We start from the raw sequence: 21,017 nt of genomic DNA, 5'->3' as shown, positions 1-21,017 counted from the left end.
GCCCTCCCAGGTCATGCAAGAGTGAAAGAACAAGCAATGCATCCTGGTCCATACGAGGCCATGCAAGAGTGAAAGAACAAGCTATGCATCCTGGTCCATACCAGGCCATGCAAGAGTGAAAGAATAAGCAATGCATCCTGGTCCTTATCAGGCCTTTCAAGGGAGCGGAAGAGATATTGGTGCAGCTGTACTGCCATCTCTTCCATGTCGCTGAAGGGAGATCGGGCTGTGCAGTCTGGTCCTTGCCTGGCTCTGCAATGGAGAGTAGAAAGCCATATGTTATGTTATGTTATGTTATATTGCATTTGTAAAGCGCGCAGTTACTCAGGAGTATCCCGGCGCTGCGCGCAACTGGGGAACCCATCCTGGCTTTCCCTGTGAGATGATCCCTACTGGGAATCTCCAAGGTGAAGACAAGCATCCCCGGCGCTGATGGGGCCGTAAGTGGAGATAAGCAAGCTATTGCCCAGAGTTGCTGAGTGGGATCCGTGGTTAGAGTAGGCACCGAGAGAATTATCGAGTCCGCTGACCTTGGCCCAAGACCCTGCAGCGGCGGGAATCAAACCGTGGTCCCGGGCCGACTTCTGCTTACGGGTCTGCCGCCTCTAACCAGTGAGCCACACCATATCATACCTTTCCTGCCTCGCCGCAGCTATTGAAGCTCCCAACACTTCACTACACGCGTACCTTGGTGAAGGAAGTGTCATTGAGGCAGTCCTTGTAAGTCTTTAATCTATGTCTTCTCATGTTGTTTTCCTGATGTCATCGCCGACTGTAGCCACACTGGGTCTATTGTAGTGTGATATTATTTCCTGTAATGTCATGAACCTCATTAGGCATAAAGGGATGTGCTGCCATTTCCAGGGAAGTTGAGGTCCTAATCTCAACCACTGATCATTACATCACAACAGACCCGCCTTCCTCCACAGACCCCATGAGGCTTCCTCGCCCAGATACAAGGTAGAGCCGGATAACAGCCACTAACGGGTACCGCCACCTACATTTACACATTAAAAGGGACCGCGTGCTTCTAAAGCTCAAGGCTCATTGATCCTGGGCACAACGCGTGTAAAAACCAGTAGTATGGGTGATTCTGTACCCTGCTCTACAGAACTGCAGGAGTCATCCAAGCAGTTCCCTCGAGTCCTCACTGTGCACTGTGCCCGATACACACAAACGGTGATGTATCCTTCATAGACTTTAATCAATGTGATGTTTTGTAATCGGGTTCACTACACTGTACTGATGCACATAATGGTGACAACAAGGAGAGGACATTACAGTCTCCAAATCTCTACAAAGTGAATCCACTTGCAACATAACTGGCGGGGGAAAGCACCCCTTACTCTGACTAGGATTGTGGTTGCCGCTTGAACAGCATTATGCTTATTACGCTTCTCATTACGGTTATGAGAAACTTGAGGATTTATCAAAAGAGCATAATGTGAATTCAGCAATATGAGGTGTGACAATTGTACCATTGAGAACACATCTGAGAGAACTAATAAATACAATAAGAGATTGGAATGATGTGAAGAGATAAAAAACAAATTTACAACGAAGGGGAGAAAATCACAAAGGAAAAATAAAGAAAGAGGGAATGCTGACGAATGTGGTTCAGAGTCGGAAACAGTTGATGTAAAAGAATTTCCTTTGAGAAGTGCATGGAGGAGCGCATGTGCATGTGCCGTGGTCGAGAGCTGATCTTTTGAAATTCTGGACACATTTCCACAAGCTTAGAAGCAGCCAGAAATGTGGTGCTCAGAGGGGGGAAGATTGTAACTGTTTTGAAGGTGCTTTGGATGGGTTTGAATATGGTCTTTGAAATTGTTGTCCCTAGAGATTTCTGGAATGACTTAAAGTTGGTTGTAAACTGGCCAGTTGAGGAGCCACAGAGTGAAGCGCCTCAAAATAACCAGAGATTGTTGTGCAAAAGTATAAAGAGTTGATCATTCAATTTAAAGACAAAGGATTAAGCAAGTCAATTGATTAAAAATAATGAGACCGACACAAGTTTGTGCAGATTTACACAATATAGCAAAGTCAAAGACCGGACAAAGAGGGCGCGTGTGGTTTTGTGTCTGCCTGTCTTTTAGCGTTGCATCCAGAAATGTCTTTTCTCAAGGTATCAGTTTTACTAACCATGGCAATATAAATACCTAAAATATTAATAGTGTGCAGAATAAGACACACTCTTTGCCATGCTTGCAGCAAACTTGTAAATGGGAACATGAATCAGATGGCACAGAATGGGATGTCACAGCCAATGGTCCCAGCCCAACTGGCCTCTGTGACGAGCATGTAGAATCAAAGACAGTCAAATTGGAACATTCCTTCAGTCTCGATGGCCCCACAGCCCAATACAGAATAAAATGCTAAATTCTCAACAAATTCAGGATTTCAACAAAATCCTTCAGTGATTAATACGGATTTTCCACATCTTGCATCTACACTAGCATTATGGGGCAAGATTCTAGAGTTTAGTGAATATTATAGTATTAGCTCTCAGCTGAGCCCGAGAGCCTGCCCCTTGAATGTTTTGATATTGCATACTATATTATTCACTGCACTCTAGAATATCGTCCCATAATGCTTTGCAGGGCCTTTGGTTGGGATTGTATTTTTTTGCCCATAACTGTGCTTGGGGTGGTCCTAGGGGGCTGGGACCACCACCAATCCTTCAGCATGATGTGATCTTTGTGTTCAAGGCATCTGCTTGGTTCTCTCCCTAGGTTTGTGAGGACATCAAAATCATCACCTCTCTCACTGCTTGCTATATTTTCATTTTTACTTTTGTGAGATGATTATATGCATTTTAGCATGTAATATTAGAGTTATTTATGAGGTTTCTGTTTTATAAATTGTGGTGATACGGAATGGAGTTGCAGAGCGGAATGCACAGAGTTTTTGATCAATTCTGCATAATTCCGTGTAATGGTACTCCGTCAACTACGCCCAGAACTTAGCAAACAGCTATAGGCTTGTGGCTTTAATCGATGTCGAGGTGAAATATTATGCTGGTCTACTTCTGGAAGATCTCATTACCTGGACAGATGAAAAATCTATTATACCCGTAAGTCAGACGGGCTTTTGAAAGGGCATGGGTACAACAACGAACATACTTGCCCTGTCCCTAATGATAGATGGAGCGAAAACAGCAAAACACCCCCTATTCATGTGTTTTATAGACTACTCGTAAGTGTTCGATAAAATCGACAGGAGCAAATTATGGCACAAGCTCAAGGATAAGTAAATACCATCACCTCTCCTAAACTAGTTAATTTTTCTCCACACAAATACGTGGGTACAAGTGTAGCTAGGAGATGGTAAGTTCCTGTCTCGAAACAGCCCTACAACCAAGAGACTCAAACAAGGGTGCGTCCTGGCACCGACACTTTTTAACGTGTATATGTCCGATCTATCATCAGAACTGGAAACCTGTAATTCGCATGCTCCAAAAATAGGAGGGCTGCTACTTTCCAACCTCCTGTATGCAGACGACCTCGTTCTGGTTAGTCGAACCCCCATTGGCCTTCAACATCTACTAGATACAACCAGTATATTCAGCAAACAATGGTTTAACCATCAACTATGACAAAATGAAGGTAATGAGGATTCATCCGAGAAAGAAAACCTCTAACTGCCGCTGGCCCCTGGCTAACTCAACAATAGAAGTAGTTGACCAATGCAAATACTTAGGAGTAATAATAGACAATAGAGGCACACTTAACTCACAAAAAGATGTCATCAAAAGAAGAGGCAACTCTATTGCGGCAGCAATGAAATCTATCAAACATAAAATCACCGGCCCAAATCTTACTCCACTTTTACAAGTCTGGCAAGGGAAGCCCATTCCGGCAATTACTTATGGGAGCGAGTGCCTGAGGGGAAGAGATGCGGCCATATTAGACAGCACTGTTTCAAGAGCAGCCAGAATGATTTTTAATCTACCCATGTACGTCTCACCGGTCCAAATAAGGTTAGAATTCGGCCTACAAAGCCAAGATTTGGCCCGCAAAGGAGCGTATGCCAAGAACTGGTACAAGAACATTGAATTCCTACCTATGGAACGAAATACATCGAAAGAGGGACTGTCCAGGTATGACCTATTTGATAGAATCAAAAGAGCGCCTGGGTCTGGAGGAACTTTGGAATGTCTCAGGGTCTTACAATTGTTTTAAACAAATCGTAAACAAAACAGTGAACAACCTATCCCTATTAGAAGACAAGGCGGTACTAACAGAAAGAAACCACGGATGGTTTGTTGTGCAAAGCTATGTCAAGTCTTCTCTGCAATCTTACCTAGGCGTAGGTTTCAACAGGAGGAAGAAAGAAAAATATCTTCATCTTCGAATGGGTATTTTACCAGCACTGCCGCACCTTCCCCCTTGGAAACGATCGCCGGGTCAGTCAAGATGCCGTTTATGTGAGGGAGCCAATGAAAGTGTATTACACCTTTTATGCATCTGCAGAGAACTACAAGCTGAACGTTGTCAGTTACTGAAGCCAGTCTTTGTAAGGATGGGGATAAGAACCTGCAGACAAGCTGTGATGGCAAGCCTCTGAGGTGGAGACGTTCAGCTAGCGTGCCGCTTTGTGCAATTTATGGAAGCGGTAGGGGAGAAACTTGGATCATTGAACACTTCACCATTGCAATAAAAAGATATTCCAGTGACACCTCACAGCAAACAACATATACCTAGGGTACCCCTCACCCGGATGACATAAGCTCCAGCAAACAGTCAACAGCAATTTACTGCTGCCGCTGCCCACAAAGCAACTGACAATTGCACACTTACCCCTCCACTGAGAACTGAGTACTCGTTTTATCAAATTTTAAGTCTTCTTGTATTGTATTGGACTACAATTTTTATAATTGTATCATTACTTTTAGCATAATGCACGGATATTTTATGGCATATTATTTTTAATTAGTTTCAAACTATTGACTTTGCTGCTATAACTTTTCTTTTTATGAGGAATTGTAAAGTTTTAGTTAACTAGACAATAAACTACTTACATTACATTACAAATAATGTGTTCTCTCCGTCTAAAAACTTATAAAATGTACTGTTTTGCGATATTTGCTGGAATTGTTTTATTTTACCCTTTTCCAAAAGGCAGACTACATGTCAGTCCTCTTACTGATTTTGTACTCAAGAACTTTTCCTTGATTTTTAACTAAGCAGATTCTATGTCAGTTTGCTGTTTGATATTATAGAAAAACGTTTTCTTATTTCTTAGCACACGTTTGTTTTTTTGGTCTGTCTATGTAGTAATTTCTGATTCTGGCTTTTGATATACTTTAGAGGTTAACTGTATATGATCCTCCTGAAAATATTATGATGATTATTTCTCTGACTGAGTAACCATGTTTATGCCTTCAGTAATTATTTTAAACCTTTAATAAAGCCTTATAGCTTGTTGTAGCTCCAAAGGCAAGGGCCTTTACCAAGAGGGCAATCCTTTAATGGACATAATTACCTGCTAAGGCTGACTTTAAGGTCATTACAACATTTGCCCCATGAGGGCAGAATGTGTTAATTAATAAAACAAAGATGTCCCAGAGACCGAGGGGGTTGAAACACCTCTGGTTCTTCAAAACCTTTGTTTCACAGTTGTTGCTGTGAATGTTGAACCGTTACCAGCCGCATGCAGGACCACGGGGGTTAATTGTTGAACATTCACAGCAATAGCTGTGAAAGGAGGCTGAAGTCAGCCCCTGGTTCTCCCTGAGCTCAGCTAAACTGCTTTTCATCATTCAGTGGAGCCAGGGAGATGCAGGAGCTGAGTTGAAATCCCCCCTCTTCCGTCTGAGATGCCAGTTACACTGCGAGCTACGGGAGGAAGAAGGGGGGAGGCTCCTGTGTGCCCTGCTGCTGGCTCTATCTTCTGCCTTCTCCTGCCCAACCCATATATTTTGGAGAGGCAGGGGAAAGAGAGAGGCAGAGGCTGTGTATTAGGACATTGTAATGTTGAGAGCAGCGGGCCTATATCAGGTTTTAGAGGCTGCTGCTGCTCCGTTGTCTTCAGTGGAGATTTCAACATTCCAATGTTCTAAGCTTTGTCTTGCAAGGATTTATTCCAAATTCTAGTCCTTGGGTCACCGCCCTATAGAGCTCACAAGACACTGACCCGCTGCATTACACCTTTAGATAATTTATAAATAAAAAGCGCCAACACATTGATGCTTTGCTGCTTCCATTGCTCAGCATTCGAACTCTGCACCAGCTTGAGCTTGAACTGCTGTTGCTCAGAGAACATGGTTTGTATAAATCTAAGAGTCTGGTTGACTGATTTATGAACGGTGTACAGAATTATGTACAAGGACTTTAACATGCCTTTTGTGAACCAGATTGTTTTGATTTGCAAGTTTCATGGGCTGAAAATGGGAAGATGTGCATTATGAAGACGTGGACTGGGTTGTTGGGGTCTGTTCTCTGAGACTGTGGGTGCACTGCATATTCACAGAGACCTTTTCCAGCGAGGGATCGTGGTTCTTGAACCAAAAAAAGTATTTATTCATAACCAGAGTTGCTTGACAATGGCCTCCAGAGAACAAGAGATTCTTTTGTTTTGGAAGTTCAGGACGGTTATTTGGAAGATGGGATGAAGTGTGATTGTCGTCTGATGCTCAACTATTTCTTTACTTCCTTTCAAGGTATTCTGGGATGACCAGGCAGTGCAACGTGGCTGCCACCCTTGGTGGAACAAAAAATAATATAACTGTCAGGTAAGGATTCTTATAACTCCAAGTTTCCTTTTCCCCGGTTTCTTCTTTCTCTATTCCCTTTCTTGATCTCTGTTTTTTTTGTCTCTTCAGCTTTAACATTTGACTCCCTCTCTGCACTATTCTTGTTGTTATCAAACTTCTGATAATCACCTGATGGAGCCACATTCCTCCTGGAACATGTTGGGGTGTAGTGATAGTCCAGTTCCTTTTTAGATCCAAATGGAGGAAGGACCTTCGCACTCCTGGCTATTCTGTATGCTCAAAGGTATAGGTGTGATTGGTGGTGATTGGTTATCCCCCTGAGTTTGGGGAACAAAGTTAATGAGAATGATTTGCGCAGTTCCCTGCAGGGGAGAGCGTCCCCAATCGCACTCCTTGGATTTGTTCAATAAACTTTAAACCATTGGTAAATGTTTTCAAAGCGCCAATTTTTATTTATCTTCTTTTGTTCTTGTCAATTACTTTCATCATTGACCTTGATAATGTGATATTCACTATATTTTTTGTTTCTGTGCCCAATGCATTTCGGGCCTCGCCCTTCATCAGGGGCTTAATCTGAAAGTAATTTACCCAGTCTTTGATCGAGTTATAAACCATTCTTTTAACTGAATACCAACCACACATTTATATTGAATGTAGACTGTGGTGAATATCTGCCTTTATGTTTTCAGATTAAGCCCCTGATTGATGAAGAGGCGAGGCCCGAAATGCATTGGGCACAAAAACAAAAAATATAGTGAATATCACATTATCAAGGTCAATGATGAAAGTAATTGACAAGAACAAAAGAAGATAAATAAAAATTGGCGCTTTGAAAACATTTACCAATGGTTTAAAGTTTATTGAACAAATCCAAGGAGTGCGATTGGGGACGCTCTCCCCTGCATTGAGCTGCGCAAATCATTCTCAGTTCCTTTTTAGGTCAGTTTTGCCCAGCAGTTCCTTAACTATTAGCACATTTGTCTCCTCCTCTACACCACATAATACTATCCTCCCTCGGTCTGTTCTTTCGGCATCTTTTCTCTCTGGATCTGACTTCCATCTTTTTGCGTTCTCCTATCCTTTTCTATCTTGTCTACTAAAAGCAAAAGACACAGTACATATGCGTGGACACAGGGCTTGCTTTAGGGTGGTGCGACCGGTGGAGCTGCACCTGGTGATGACCTTGGGGGCACTGTGGTTAGAAGTAAGTTATGGGTTTACAAGCATCTGCTGCAGAGTTTCCTGTGCTGGACCCTGTGGTGAGAATGGAAGATAGCCTTTTTTTCTCTTTCCTCTGTTTTGTGTTATTCTTTTCTTGACCCTTTTTGGTTTCCTTTAAGGTTGTGCTGTTTTTTTCTCTTTTTCAGGCGTTGCAGTGCCCAGGTCCTGTCGGAGGAGCGTGATGAGTTCTGGACCACCAAGTAAGTCCAATATTATCCGCACAATTTGAAATAGTGAATTCCACTGAGCTAACTGGACACAGCCTCAGTCTACGGTGGCATTTAAAGTAAGCCTGGGCAAAGCACTACGCTATGCTCGCGTAGTTTGCAAAGTTTGCGCTGCTTTGCGCTACACGAATTGCACGTAGCACAGTGCAAACACGCGTAGCATAGTGCAGCGGTCATTTTCTGCTTGCTCGCGGTCCTCAACGTCAAGTTGGTGACCACGAGCAAGCAAAATGACATCCCGGCGAGACTTTTTCCTCGTTCGCGATCAGCAACATCAAGTTATCATAAACATCCCGGCGAGATTCTCAACGCGGGGAGGTCAGGTTCCTCATTGCGAGTGGTCGCGTATGCTCGCGACCGCTCGCGATGAGAAACTACCAGTTTGCATTGAGAAAGCTGCCGCTCGAGTAAAAATCTACTCGAGCGGCAGAAAACTACAGCTCGCACTGTGCAAGATGCCGTTTTCAATAATTGCACAGTGCCGGATGCTTGTCCGCACTGTGCAATCAATGAAAACGGCATCTTGCGCAGTGTGAACAGGGTACTACGCAGTTCGCGAAATGCTACGCGTAGTTCGCGTAGTGCGAAGTGCACTTTGCGTAGCTACGCATAGCGCTACTTCGCAAACTACGCCCAGGGTTAATTTAAAGCACTGAGTGCAACAAGGCCAATTCCATTGTTCAATAAAATGTACCTTCATAAATAACTGGGAAAATGAATAGATGAACAGTTTATGTGGGTAGAGAAGTAAATAACATCTGATAATTCATTAAAAGTATTACGAATATCTCATTGTGATGCCAGCCTTTGCCACAGAATTTGTAAATTGATAGTGTTGGCTGCTTCTGAGAATCTGTGCCACAATATATGTGCAACTTGTGTTTCTTTCTTAAATATTAATTACGTTTGCTCTCACGTCCTTGAGTTCCAGTGATCCGAAGCTCCCGATCTACACAGTGTCCCAGAGTTGTTTCACCACTATCAGAAATGCTACTCAACTGATTTCCTAGCTTGTTTTTGTCAATACTTTCTTGTGCAAATTATCCGGTCATAAATCATTTTTCTTTGTGTTCATTTACAATCTCTGACTCCATTTCTACAGGTGACTGAAGCATGAACAGAAAAAAGAAGGTTTAAATTTAGTGAAACACAACGAAATGGATTATTTCAAGGAAAGTTAAAACATTCTCGAGCTCCAGAAAAGAAACACATTCTATGTGGCAGGAATGGTGAGGATGTTGGAGCGGAAGAAACTGGTGAATGTGAAAGTTGTCAAATCCGTAAATGAAAATGACCATAAATGTTTACCAAGTGTCAGTAACTGAGATTAAGGAGAATATTGGCCACAATTGATCCCCACGCCGTGCACTTGAGAAAACTCAGTGCTGTAAATTCTGTTTGATGGTTTATGAGAAATGCTTTGGAGACCCAAACCCTCCCCAACAGATCAGCATCCGTAGATGTGTTGTGATGTGACAGAACCGTCAAAAAGACTAATATCCCCGGTTCACAAGCTCAAGCTTTTGTCTCCGTCTCCTGTGTTTCAGAGGAAAGAAAAGATTGTTTAAAAGAAACAAATTGTAAATACTCTTTCTCAGATGTCGTTTCGGCAAAGATGCTGGATTATCATTTCCAATATAGGAAGATTTTCCCCCACCAACTCTGTCTCTTGGGTTGATCCGAGTAGTTTCGAAGTGTCCTGCAACTTCAAAGTGGATCATGTACCTGTCTTAACCACTGAACAAAAAAGTATAGACTGGCACAGAAAGTATTAAAGGAGTCATTGTTATGCTATTGATAATTCATAAACCACCCTGGCTTGCCCTAATCATCTGTCATTACTTGTATGAACAATCATACCGAACAGGCAAACACTAAAGCCCAAAGACCTTATCAGTGCTTTTAAAACTCCTAAATCAAATGTGATAAACTAGAATCACTAAATGAGACTAATTAAACTTGAGAGAATTCACCCGGGAATAACTTGGAGAAAATGAATCCATGGGAGGCCTCTTAGTAAATACAAGGGCTCCTCAGTGAAAGTTTATAAGACAAGTGAGATAGGTGCCTTTAAAGGTAAGAAAATGATCTCCAGGTAAAAACTATCATTAGTTAAATACATATGTTAAGAAGAGCATCTGCAGTGTAGTTTAGAAGTTAATACTCAGTTGTAACATAAACAAGTACACAATCAGAAATCTAATTCAGTCTTAAGATGACATGTATCCAGGAACAAACCCAACTTGGAGAAACAAACAACTCGAATAAGTGCAATGAATGGGAGAACATCTTTAGTTATCAATCCCACCTCACTAAATATAATAGAACTGATACTGGACAAAAACCTTTTCAGTGCCCTGAATGCCAGAAAGGCTTCAGTCGCAAATCCAACCTTACGGTACATGAAAGAACCCACACTGGACAAAAACATTATCAGTGCTCTGAATGCTGGAAACGCTTCAGTCAGAAATCCACCCTTACTGTGCATGAAAGAACCCACACTGGACAAAAACCTCATCAGTGTTCTGAATGCTGGAAAAGCTTCAGTCAGAAATGCCACCTTACGGTACATGAAAGAACCCACACTGGACAAAAACATTATCAGTGCTCTGAATGCCAGAAAAGCTTCAGACAGAAAATAGCTCTCACTCGCCATGAGAGCACTCACACTGGGAAAAAACCTTATCAGTGCTCAGAATGCTGTAAAAGATTCAGTCAAAAATCCGACCTTACTGTACATGAAAGGACGCACACTGGGCATAAACCGTATCAGTGCTCTGAATTCTGGAAAAGCTTCAGTCACAAATCAAGTGTCGCTATACACACAAGAACCCACACTGGACAAAAACCTTATCAGTGCTCTGAATTCTATAAAAGCTTCAGTCAGAAAATCAAACTTTCTGTACATGAAAGAACCCACACTGGGTATAAACTGTATCAGTGCTCTGAATGGCAAAAATGTTTCTATCACAATTCCGGTTTAACTGTACATGAGAAAATCCATACTGGGCTCAGACCGTATCAGTGTTCAGAATGCCAGAAAAGCTTCAGTCGGAAAATAGCTCTCACTCACCATGAGAGCACTCACACGGGGCAAAAACCTTATCAATGCAAAGAATGCCGGGAAACGTTCAGATTGAAAAAAAGTCTCACTAGACATGAAAGAACTCACACTGGGCAAAAACCTTATCAGTGCTCTGAATGCTGGAAAAGCTTCAGTCAGAAATCTGGTCTCGCTCGTCATGAGGGAACTCACACTGGACTAAAACCATATGAGTGCTCAGAGTGCCAACAAAGCTTCAGTTGTAAGGCCAGTCTCATTCAACACGAGCGCATACACACTGGGCAAAAACCTTATCAGTGCTCTGAATGCTGGAAAAGCTTCAGTCATAAATATGGTCTCACTCAACATGAAAGAACTCACACTGGACTAAAACCGTATCAGTGCTCTGAATGCCAGAAAAGCTTCAGTCGGAAAATAGCTCTCACTCACCATGAGAGCACTCACACGGGGCAAAAACCTTATCAATGCAAAGAATGCCGGGAAACGTTCAGATTGAAAAAAAGTCTCACTAGACATGAAAGAACTCACACTGGGCAAAAACCTTATCAGTGCTCTGAATGCTGGAAACGCTTCAGTCATAAATCCAGCCTTACTGTACATGAAAGAACTCACACTGGGCATAAACCGTATCAGTGCTCTGAATGCCCGAAAACATTCTATGAGAGATCCAGTTTAATTAAACACGAGAGAACTCACACTGGACAAAAACCTTATCAGTGCTCTGAATGCTGGAAAAGCTTCAGTCAGAAAGCCCACCTTACTGCACATGAAAGAACCCACACTGGCCATAAACCGTATCAGTGCTCTGAATGCCCGAAAACATTCTATGACAGATCCAGTTTAATTAAACACGAGAGAACTCACACTGGACAAAAACCTTATCAGTGCTCTGAATGCTGGAAACGCTTCAGTCATAAATCCAGCCTTACTGTACATGAAAGAACTCACACTGGGCATAAACCGTATCAGTGCTCTGAATGCCCGAAAACATTCTATGAGAGATCCAGTTTAATTAAACATGAGATAACTCACACTGGCCATAAACCGTATCAGTGCTCTGAATGCCCAAAAAGTTTCTATTACAAATCCGGTTTAACTGTACATGAGAGAATCCATACTCGGCTCAAACCGTATAAGTGTTCTGAAAGCCAGAAAAGCTTCAGTCATAAAATAACACTCACTAGACATGAGAGAACTCTCACTGGGCACAAACCTTATTAGCTCTCTGAATGCTGGAAAAGTTTCAGCCGGAAATCTGGTCTAGCTCAACCTGCAAGAACTTACCTGGAAAAAACCTTGTCCTTGTTCTAAATGCCAGGGAAGCGACAGCTGGCGATTCAGTTTGATTCAACAAGAGAGAACCCACAACGTAAAAGAAAATGATCCGTGCTTTCAATGTGACAAAAACTTCAGTTGTAAATGCAACCTCTCTACATGAGAGAGACAATGTGGGAGAATAAAAGGTGCTCACTGTAAATCCTGAGGAGGAGCTTTCAGCACCGCAAAACCTTCAGATGAAGCAGTCACAAAGACATCAATCCATTGATTGTCCTGCAAACTCTACTGAGAAAAGCGCACAGCGAGGGATGGAAATGCTTGAATTAACTTCATTCCTTAGTAACTATTTGTGGCCTCATTCCATTCAGTGTGTTTTTTCTCCTGAATGTTTATAATCCATGGCTCCAACCCACAAGGTCCATTCGATCCTGAACTTTGAGGCCACGCCGCTAGGATCTAGAATCCAAGTAACTTCAAACTGTTCCAGCCTTAATGAGCCTCACCAGGGAGCTGCAGCAGGAGTCCCTTTGTCGTAGGTCTCTATGGGACCAATATCTGTTCATGTCTGTGCCACGTAGGGCTGATCATCGAGAAAAACTAAAGGTGATGGAATGACTGGTAGTTGATCTTAGTAACATACCACCCCATCTTTCTCTAGTCTTTGTACTACTACAGACGAGGCCAACCATATGGAAACTATTCTTGGCACCACCCTAGATTTTCCTAATGACTTCTGTTCCAATGGGACACAGCCTCGTATTACAAAGATCCACTTTAGCGGCCTCTTTTCATGTCCTTTTTGCTACAAATGGAACCTGCTTCCCATCTGCTGAGGACAGTTTCACCAGCTTTACAATTTCGTCAGATACACCAAAGAGAGTCTCACAGATAATCAGGCCTATTCATAAACTACAATAGGACAACTAAAATACAAGAAAATGCGATTCACAAACTACGTGCATTCATTCTGCCTCTCCTGTCTTTTTCTTTGTGGAGTTGTCTGCCCCGACTGCAGAGATTCCGCACTTGTTAGTATACTTTTTAGTAGTAAATGTGGCAGTGACAGAGGGGAGTGCCTGCAAAATATGAAATACTTAAGAATAAAGGGGAGGGGCTAAGGCAGGAGTGAAGAGGAGTATAGGGAGCGGTTTGGGAAGGACAGGCACTCACCCACTAAGGAGTATGCCCATTTCTATTTACGAACCCCACTTATAAAATCTTTCCAGCCATAATGTACCTAAAACAGTCGTAAATGTACTCCTGCTCAGAGCCGGAGTAAATCCTACATCACACATGGCCATCCACTGGAACTGCAACTAGTTACAAATAAAAAATACAAATTCAATTGCAAAAAAATCTCAAAAGAAAACCTTTTATTATTTTAATAAACATATGGTTTTTCATTTAAACACTGATATAACATTCATTTTTAATAAGGTATAATTACATTTGTTACAATTAATAATTATGAATACATAATAAAAATATTACTTAACTTTTAATTTAGGATTTAGAATACCATTTTTTATATATTCAACTTGGGTGAAGCTCACCCTGTGTAAAAAATGTAGGGTACATTTTATAAGTTTATCAAACTTGAAAAAAATAAAATATTTTTATGTTAAATATAAAGGTAAATTTATTTTATAACAAATAAAAGTGATACAACACTATTAACTTATTATTATTATTATTATTATATTTAAGTTTATAAAGCGCTCAGCTACCCGTAGGTTTCCCGGCGCTAGAAACCAAATGAGAGGGGAAGAGTCAGAAAGGAAGGCTGTTACATATTGAATAACCAGTTTTTTACCTGTCTACGAAACTTAAGGTAGCAGGGTTCAGTTCGCAACCGGAGAGGAAGGGAGTTCCAGAGTGAAGGGGCCAACCAAGCGAAGGAGCGGCCACCCATTCTGGATCTTTTGATTCAAGGGACCGAGAACAGATGCTGATTAGATGATCGCAGAGTACGGGGGGAACAGTAGTGCTGTACCAAGGAGTTAAGATAGGGTGGGGCCAGACCAGCATTTATTCTGTACATGAAGCAAAGGGCCTTAACTTTTGTCCGGCTTTCAATGCGGAGCCAATGCAGAGTGCGTAGAGAGTTGGAGCTAGGGGATGTATTGGGGAGTTTACAGAGCAGTCGCGCTGCCATATTCTGGACTGTCTGTAGTTTACGAGTCACCTCTTTACAAGCTCCCTGGAGAAGAATGTTCCCGTAGTCCAGTCTAGAGGTGATTAAGGCCTGGACCACGGTTTTCTGAGTATCCTGGGGGAGCATCCAGATGATCTTACGCAACCACTTAATGATAGTGATGCAAGTGGAAGAAGTCTTAACCACATGATTTTTCATAGATAACTGGTCGTCGAAAATGACGCCGAGGTTGCGTGCTGTTTTAGATGGAATAGGTAAAGTGCCCATTTGAGAGGGCCAATGTTAGGGTCCCCATAAGGTGGTGTTATGGCCAAACAGAAGTAGCTCTGTTTTCCCCCCGTTCAGTTTCAGTTTGTTATCATGCATCCAAGCAGCGATGTTACTGAGTCCTGAGCAGAGGGAAGAGGGGGAGGAATGTGAACCCGTAGAAAGAGAATAAATGACCTGGGTATCATCGGTGTACGAGTAAATAGTGAGCCCGGCTTGCTCCGCAATAGTAGCCAAAGGTCTGACATACAAATTAAAGAGCAAGGGGCTCAAGATGGAACCTTGCGGAACACCGTACGTCGATGTATAAATTTGGGAGGCAGATGAGGAAGAGAAGACTTGGAAAGTACGGTTAGATAAAAAACTAACGAACCAGTTGAGGGCTGAGCCGGTGATGCCAGATGATCTAAGGGCATTAATAAGAATGGGGTGGGAAACCGTGTCAAATGCGGCACTCAGATCAAGCAAAATGAGTGCCACGGTTTCCCCCCCATCCACTCGGCATCGTATGTTTTCAGAGACCCCCAATAAAGTGGATTCCGTCAAGAAACCTGACCTAAAACCGGATTGGGATGGGTGTAGAATTCGAAATTTGAGAAGTAAGCAGCTAGGTTAAGCACATATGCACTGCCTGAACATGTCACTTTTGAGTAATACGTGTGTTGCCCACCTCAAATGGCCAGCCGCTTAAAAGACCATAGACAATAATGATAAACAAGAGATATGAGAGGCAACGCAAGAGTGAATTAGCTAATACAGTGTGGTACTAAACAGATTTTATAATACACACAGAACTAGTAAACTTTTCAGGTTTTTTCTTTATTACAATGATGTTGTCACATCCACAGCCACCGCGTTTCGCCCAAACATGGGCTTCTTCAAGGCAAAGATTCAAACTGTCGAACTGAGTGGCGCAGAGATATTCAGTTACAGCAATGCAGAGAGTTCCCGATATATAAAGTCTTTAAAAACTAGCATGTCGTCTATGTAGTAGAGTATACTGTAATCTCCACCACTAAAGACCTTCTGTTTTTCAGAGTATTTTTGCCGGAGTTGTCGAAATGTTATGAAAAGGCCGGTGGACAAGCGTAAACGATGACAAGTGATTCAAAGACACTGGTTTTTCAGAACAGTCCAATCTGTATTATTCCAACAGTTAGAAAACCGGATAAGTACTGACGTAAACTTACTCAGTAGAGGACGTAACTCCAATTCCGTTTACAGGAGTCGTCAGCGCAGTAGCAAACACCGTCGTGTAGGAGCGGCGACTAGAATTCCCCTTGACTCAACATGGGAGGAGAGTTGAGAGTTGATGTGCTTTTCCATGATTTTAGAGAAAACTGGGAGAAGTGAAATAGGACGGAAGTTGGATGGAATGCTAGAGTCGGCATTGGCCTTTTTTAACAAAGGCACTATCATCGCATGTTTCCATGCAGGGGGTACTATAGCTTCTCTAAGGGAGGAGTTAAGAAGATCCATAATAAGTTCAAGGGACGAATTGTCCAACATTTGTAATATTTGAGGGGGAAAAGGATCCAATGGAGAGCCGGATTTAATTTTACTGATAATATCAGAGAGAGTATTGATATTAAGAGGGTCCCAAGTATCGATCAACTGTGAAGCAGGAGGACAGGTATCTCGTAGGACCCCTGAATCACAGGGGGTCGTAAGGTTAGGTATTGTGGGGGGGTCAGCTGAGCAGGGAAATAGGACCTATCCTTTGGAGTCACTCGATCAGAAGATGTAGTTAAGGCTGGTAAGTGAGACGGAAAAGGAGGAGGAACAGATTTTTCAAAATCAGAATATATGGTATCAATTTTGGCGATAAAAAATTCAGCCAAAGAGTTGCACTGAGCGGTATCGAGACAAGGTGGTTTAGGCTGACACAAGGCACCCGAGAGTTTTTGTACTACCTTAAAAAGTGCTTTAGGACGATTTTGTGCCTCAAGGATAGTTAGATTGACATGTTCAGCTTTTGCAGTTTTGCATAAGGAATGGTATTTAGTTAAGGCAGCTTTGTAAATTTGCTTGGAACACAGATCATATTTTATACGCCATTTGCGCTCGAGGTTTTTGCAGATGGTTTTTTCTTTTTTTAGAGCAGCTGTAAACCAGGGCGCAGGCGGGTGGTGAGAGTTGTGTTTTTGCAAACGCTGCGGTATGCAAGCGTCGGCAGCATGTGCCAACCAGGTTTTAACAGCATCAGCTGCGTCAATACTAGTAACTTCCGAAAAAGGTCTAGAATTCTCAAGACATGAATTAAGTTTCTTAAAGTCCAAATTATTCCAATTTCTAGATAGTCTAGATTCTGTAGAATTAGAGAAAATATTCGGTGGACAGCTAATGGTAACAGAGAAGGTCACCATATAGTGGTCAGACCATACAAACTTGAAATTTAATTATTTGAAACATGTTTTTTCAAAGGTTTGTATGAAAAATCCCATCTAAACTAAAATCCTTGTTTTTTCTATTATGTACTCATAATTACTAAATTTCCTTTCGCAACTCTGTTCAGAGGCGGAACTGCCTTACAAAAAGTTATGGATAGAATTAATTGAAATTATTTATTTAATAGTTAAAACATTTTATTTATTAAAAGGTTAACAAATTTTATCATGAAATAATTAATTTTAAAATATAGGTAATTTTGTAACAATCGTTTGGATTTAAATGCAGTTTTAGAAGGCATTACCAGTGCTCGGCTATGCGTGGTGCTGCATTTATGTAGCACCGCCCATAGTTCATTTTTGCTTCAGTAAGTTACATTTGTACATTTTGCTCCACATCTATTTAAGGGTGTGCAGACGTGCAAGTCCACACTTGAGTAACTTTAATGTAATGGTGGATAGCTAAAAGTAGCAAAGTTACTCTAAGAGCTTTCTTGCACGTATAGATTACTCACAGGTGTAAGATACCTTTGTGAATAGCCCTCGAGGCATCCATCTCGACCTGAGTATTCCATTTTTGTGGTAACGCTCAAGTGGATGCGGGCACTTGGGCTTTTATTAGAGTGAATGGGATGATCGCAGCTGTGTGTAACTGCCTAAAGTTTCCTAGATTTTGATGGCCGTAGATTCAGGTTCAAATTGATGACCAAATTCTACTCTGCGGAAATTTTGTACTTCAAGCCACTTCTGTGCAGCTCATCACCTTCTACGACTGATTCAGCTAAAAACCTCGCATCAAATTCAATTGCTGATCATCTCCAGAGACTAAACTTACCTTTGTCTCCTCGAGCATAGCTAGCGAAGTCAGATACAGTTTTGTATGTGACTTCCTGATTGATTCAGTGGAACAGCTTTTATTTTATTCATTTACCTTTTTGTTTGGTTTTGACAGGTGTTTTTGCTAATTAATAATCCTTTAATCACAGCCCTCCTTTAGATTTTGCTTCTGAATAATTATTACATATTCTTTTTTATCTAAACTTGGTTTAAATCTTAAAGTTCCTTGTCTATTTTTAATAAACTGTATTGAAATTTGTGACTTCCACTATTTTGCTTTACCTTCGAGCGTGCCTTAGGCCATACTGCTCAAGCCACGTTACCAAAAGCGACCTAAGAACACTTTAGTTGAAGACACATTTACCTTTGCTGACCAAAGTTTGGGAAAATCAAAGCAGGCTGACTCCAGAAAGCACACTGCCTAGCTGGAAAGGTTACTCTCTTAGGTGGCATCTGCACCAACTGTAGATGCAAAAAGCAAAGATTATGAGGGAAGCTGTTGGTATCTGTGCCCCCCGAATTTGAGACTGCCACACTCTCAAACAGTTGAAAGAGCTAAAGATGCACCCTTCAGACATTCATGTCTCAGCAACTAAGACTGCCCGCTCCTGTCATACAACACTCACACTGTTACCTGAATCACACTCCCTGTGCAATGTATAAACTTTTACATAAACAAGTTGTGTTGTGCTTTGTGAGCAGGCTTTCACCCCCCTTTGTATGTAAATGAGTATCTATGATCAGACACCCCAGGCTCCCATTTCTTCTAGTGCGGATGATAATGTGAGAACTGTAACCAGATCACAAACAAGGGCTGTATTGAGAAATAATAGGCTTCCAAGTCACACAGTAGTTTGTAGTTCTTTATTAGTCTTTTATATGTACATCCCTCCATCCCTTTCCAAGGTAGAGTATAGTTTGCGAAGCGCGACTCTCTTGTGACCCGCTCCCCAGATTAAGTCCAAAAGAAAAGAAACAGAGTTCAATTTCCTGAAGAAGCGCCGGGGCGAGTAAAGTGGGGGGGTGGGTCAAGAAGCAGTATAAATGTATTAACAGCATTTTTGCAACTCCACTCTACCCATGGGTCGATAGTGGCAGCGAGCCCCAAAACGACAGGGAGCTGCAAACATTGGACATCACCTAAGTTGCCCTGTATAAGTTCTTCACCGGTGTGGTAAGTTCACCGCTAAATACCTGAAGATGTCATGGTGCCACCCCGTGCTAATTGGGGCTGCACTTCCTGTTCTAAGTTGTGAGTTTGCGCATGGGATATAAGCTGGATTTGGTCCAATTTAGCCTCAGTCCAGAAGCCCTACCAAAATCATCTAGAACCTCCATCACCTGCGGTAGATACGGCTGCACGTTCCTGAGGTACACAAATGCATCATCAGCATACAGTGATATGGCCTTGTAGTGGAGACGGAGTTCCAGGTACACACATTGCTATGTTAGCATAAGTGTCTTAGATTTAAAACGCCATCTTGCCACTTTTGCTGCTTTTGCACACGACACTGCAGGTAGCTGTTATTATAAGAAAATCTGCTTGCTTGCTTTTTCTTCACAAGAGAAAGGTCTGTTGTTCACATCCCTAGACGTGCACCGTGACCTTGGACTGAACACTGTGTGCAGAAGCCGTCAGGGTCAAATAACAATGTATGCTTTTGAATTCATGTTGATCGACCCACACTCTATACATAACACGCACACAGCTGCAAATATCTGAAACTCAAGTGCCTTTAATATTGCATTTTGCATGCATGATTCAGACATTTTGGAGAAAACTTTTTCCAGACACAGAGCAGAGCTGATCCTGTGATGTGATTCACCTATGCTGATCTTTACGGTATGGGGTTCCCCATTCAAACCTAGAGACCTTCTATTAGTTTAATAATACTAGCTTTGTTATGAAGGGAGGGTGACTATAATCCACTATCATATATAACATGATTTCTCCCTTCATTTTATTTGGTATTGTAACAATGCTGATGGTTTTATTTTTAATCATTTGTCTGCTTATGTTAGCCAAAGTACTGCATCTTAGGGCACGTAGTTAAAAATAAACATTTTAAACTATAATGTGTCTCTGATTACTCTTGTTGTGGACTGATATGAGAATAATAACGAAAAGGTGTTTCTGATTCCCACCATTCCTGAGAGTACTCTAAGTCGCTTGTTCTGGGTTGTCTAATCATTGGTAGCTTCGAGATGATACGGAGAACGAATGAGACACTGATGCTAGTCGGATAGGGGTTCTGGGTGTTGCCTCAAAGATTCCTCGGGAGCGGATCGATGCCAAAGGGGGTCCACCTCTCGACAGCCCCAACCCTGAATGCTGTTAAAGCACAGGAGAGCGGGATGGTCAAGCGGGGGAAGGAAAGGATGGGAACAGCAGGGAGGGAGATCTGAAAAGAAAAGACACTAATACATTAGCCTCATTTGAACACTGTGGAGGTAACTCAAGCCTGTAGGTATATGGTATCTAACACACCTGTAAATCAATAAAACTCTTGTTCTCCAGGTGTAATCATCCTGGACTTCACACAATCAATAATATGTTCTGGATGCCACTATGGCTTCTACGGAGAAAAAGGAGGCCTTGTAAGTACTTGCTCCCTTCACACATCCCCCATGCAACAACTCTCAGCCTCGCCCGGTAACCATACACACCAGAATTAATGCCGTGCTTCACATCACAGGGGAAGAGCAGACTGCCGCCTCTTAAACCCCCTGTTAATACACACAAAGGAAGGTGAGTTAAAATACATCTTTCAACTCCATGAACGTTGCAATTGTCACTGGGGTCACGATGCATCTGCTGGGTACTGGTTTCCTAATCACCTAACCCCCTCAAGGCTTGCATCGGTAC

The 21,017-nt window shown here is 42.1% G+C and overlaps 1 protein-coding gene across 1 annotated transcript in view; it reads left to right on the top strand.

The window, feature by feature from the left end:
• LOC146839137 (uncharacterized) overlaps nucleotides 1–20,227 on the top strand; it is a 37,532-nt gene extending 17,305 nt beyond the window's left edge. Inside the window, exons 2-5 of the mRNA XM_085603153.1 lie at nucleotides 6,662–6,733; nucleotides 8,083–8,136; nucleotides 9,266–12,420; nucleotides 12,504–20,227. Coding sequence (XP_085459279.1) covers nucleotides 10,379–12,420; nucleotides 12,504–12,573 — 2,112 coding nt within the window. The 5' untranslated portion in view covers nucleotides 6,662–6,733; nucleotides 8,083–8,136; nucleotides 9,266–10,378 and the 3' untranslated portion in view covers nucleotides 12,574–20,227. The remainder of the gene's footprint in view (nucleotides 1–6,661; nucleotides 6,734–8,082; nucleotides 8,137–9,265; nucleotides 12,421–12,503) is intronic.
• The last annotated feature ends 790 nt before the right edge of the window (nucleotides 20,228–21,017 follow it).

The sequence above is a fragment of the Triturus cristatus genome, chromosome 4_2, assembly GCF_964204655.1.
Source record: "Triturus cristatus chromosome 4_2, aTriCri1.1, whole genome shotgun sequence".
Classification (NCBI taxonomy): Eukaryota; Metazoa; Chordata; class Amphibia; order Caudata; family Salamandridae; genus Triturus; species Triturus cristatus.
The sequence above is the reverse complement of the archived record's forward strand: the minus strand, read 5'-3'. Positions and strand labels throughout refer to the sequence as shown.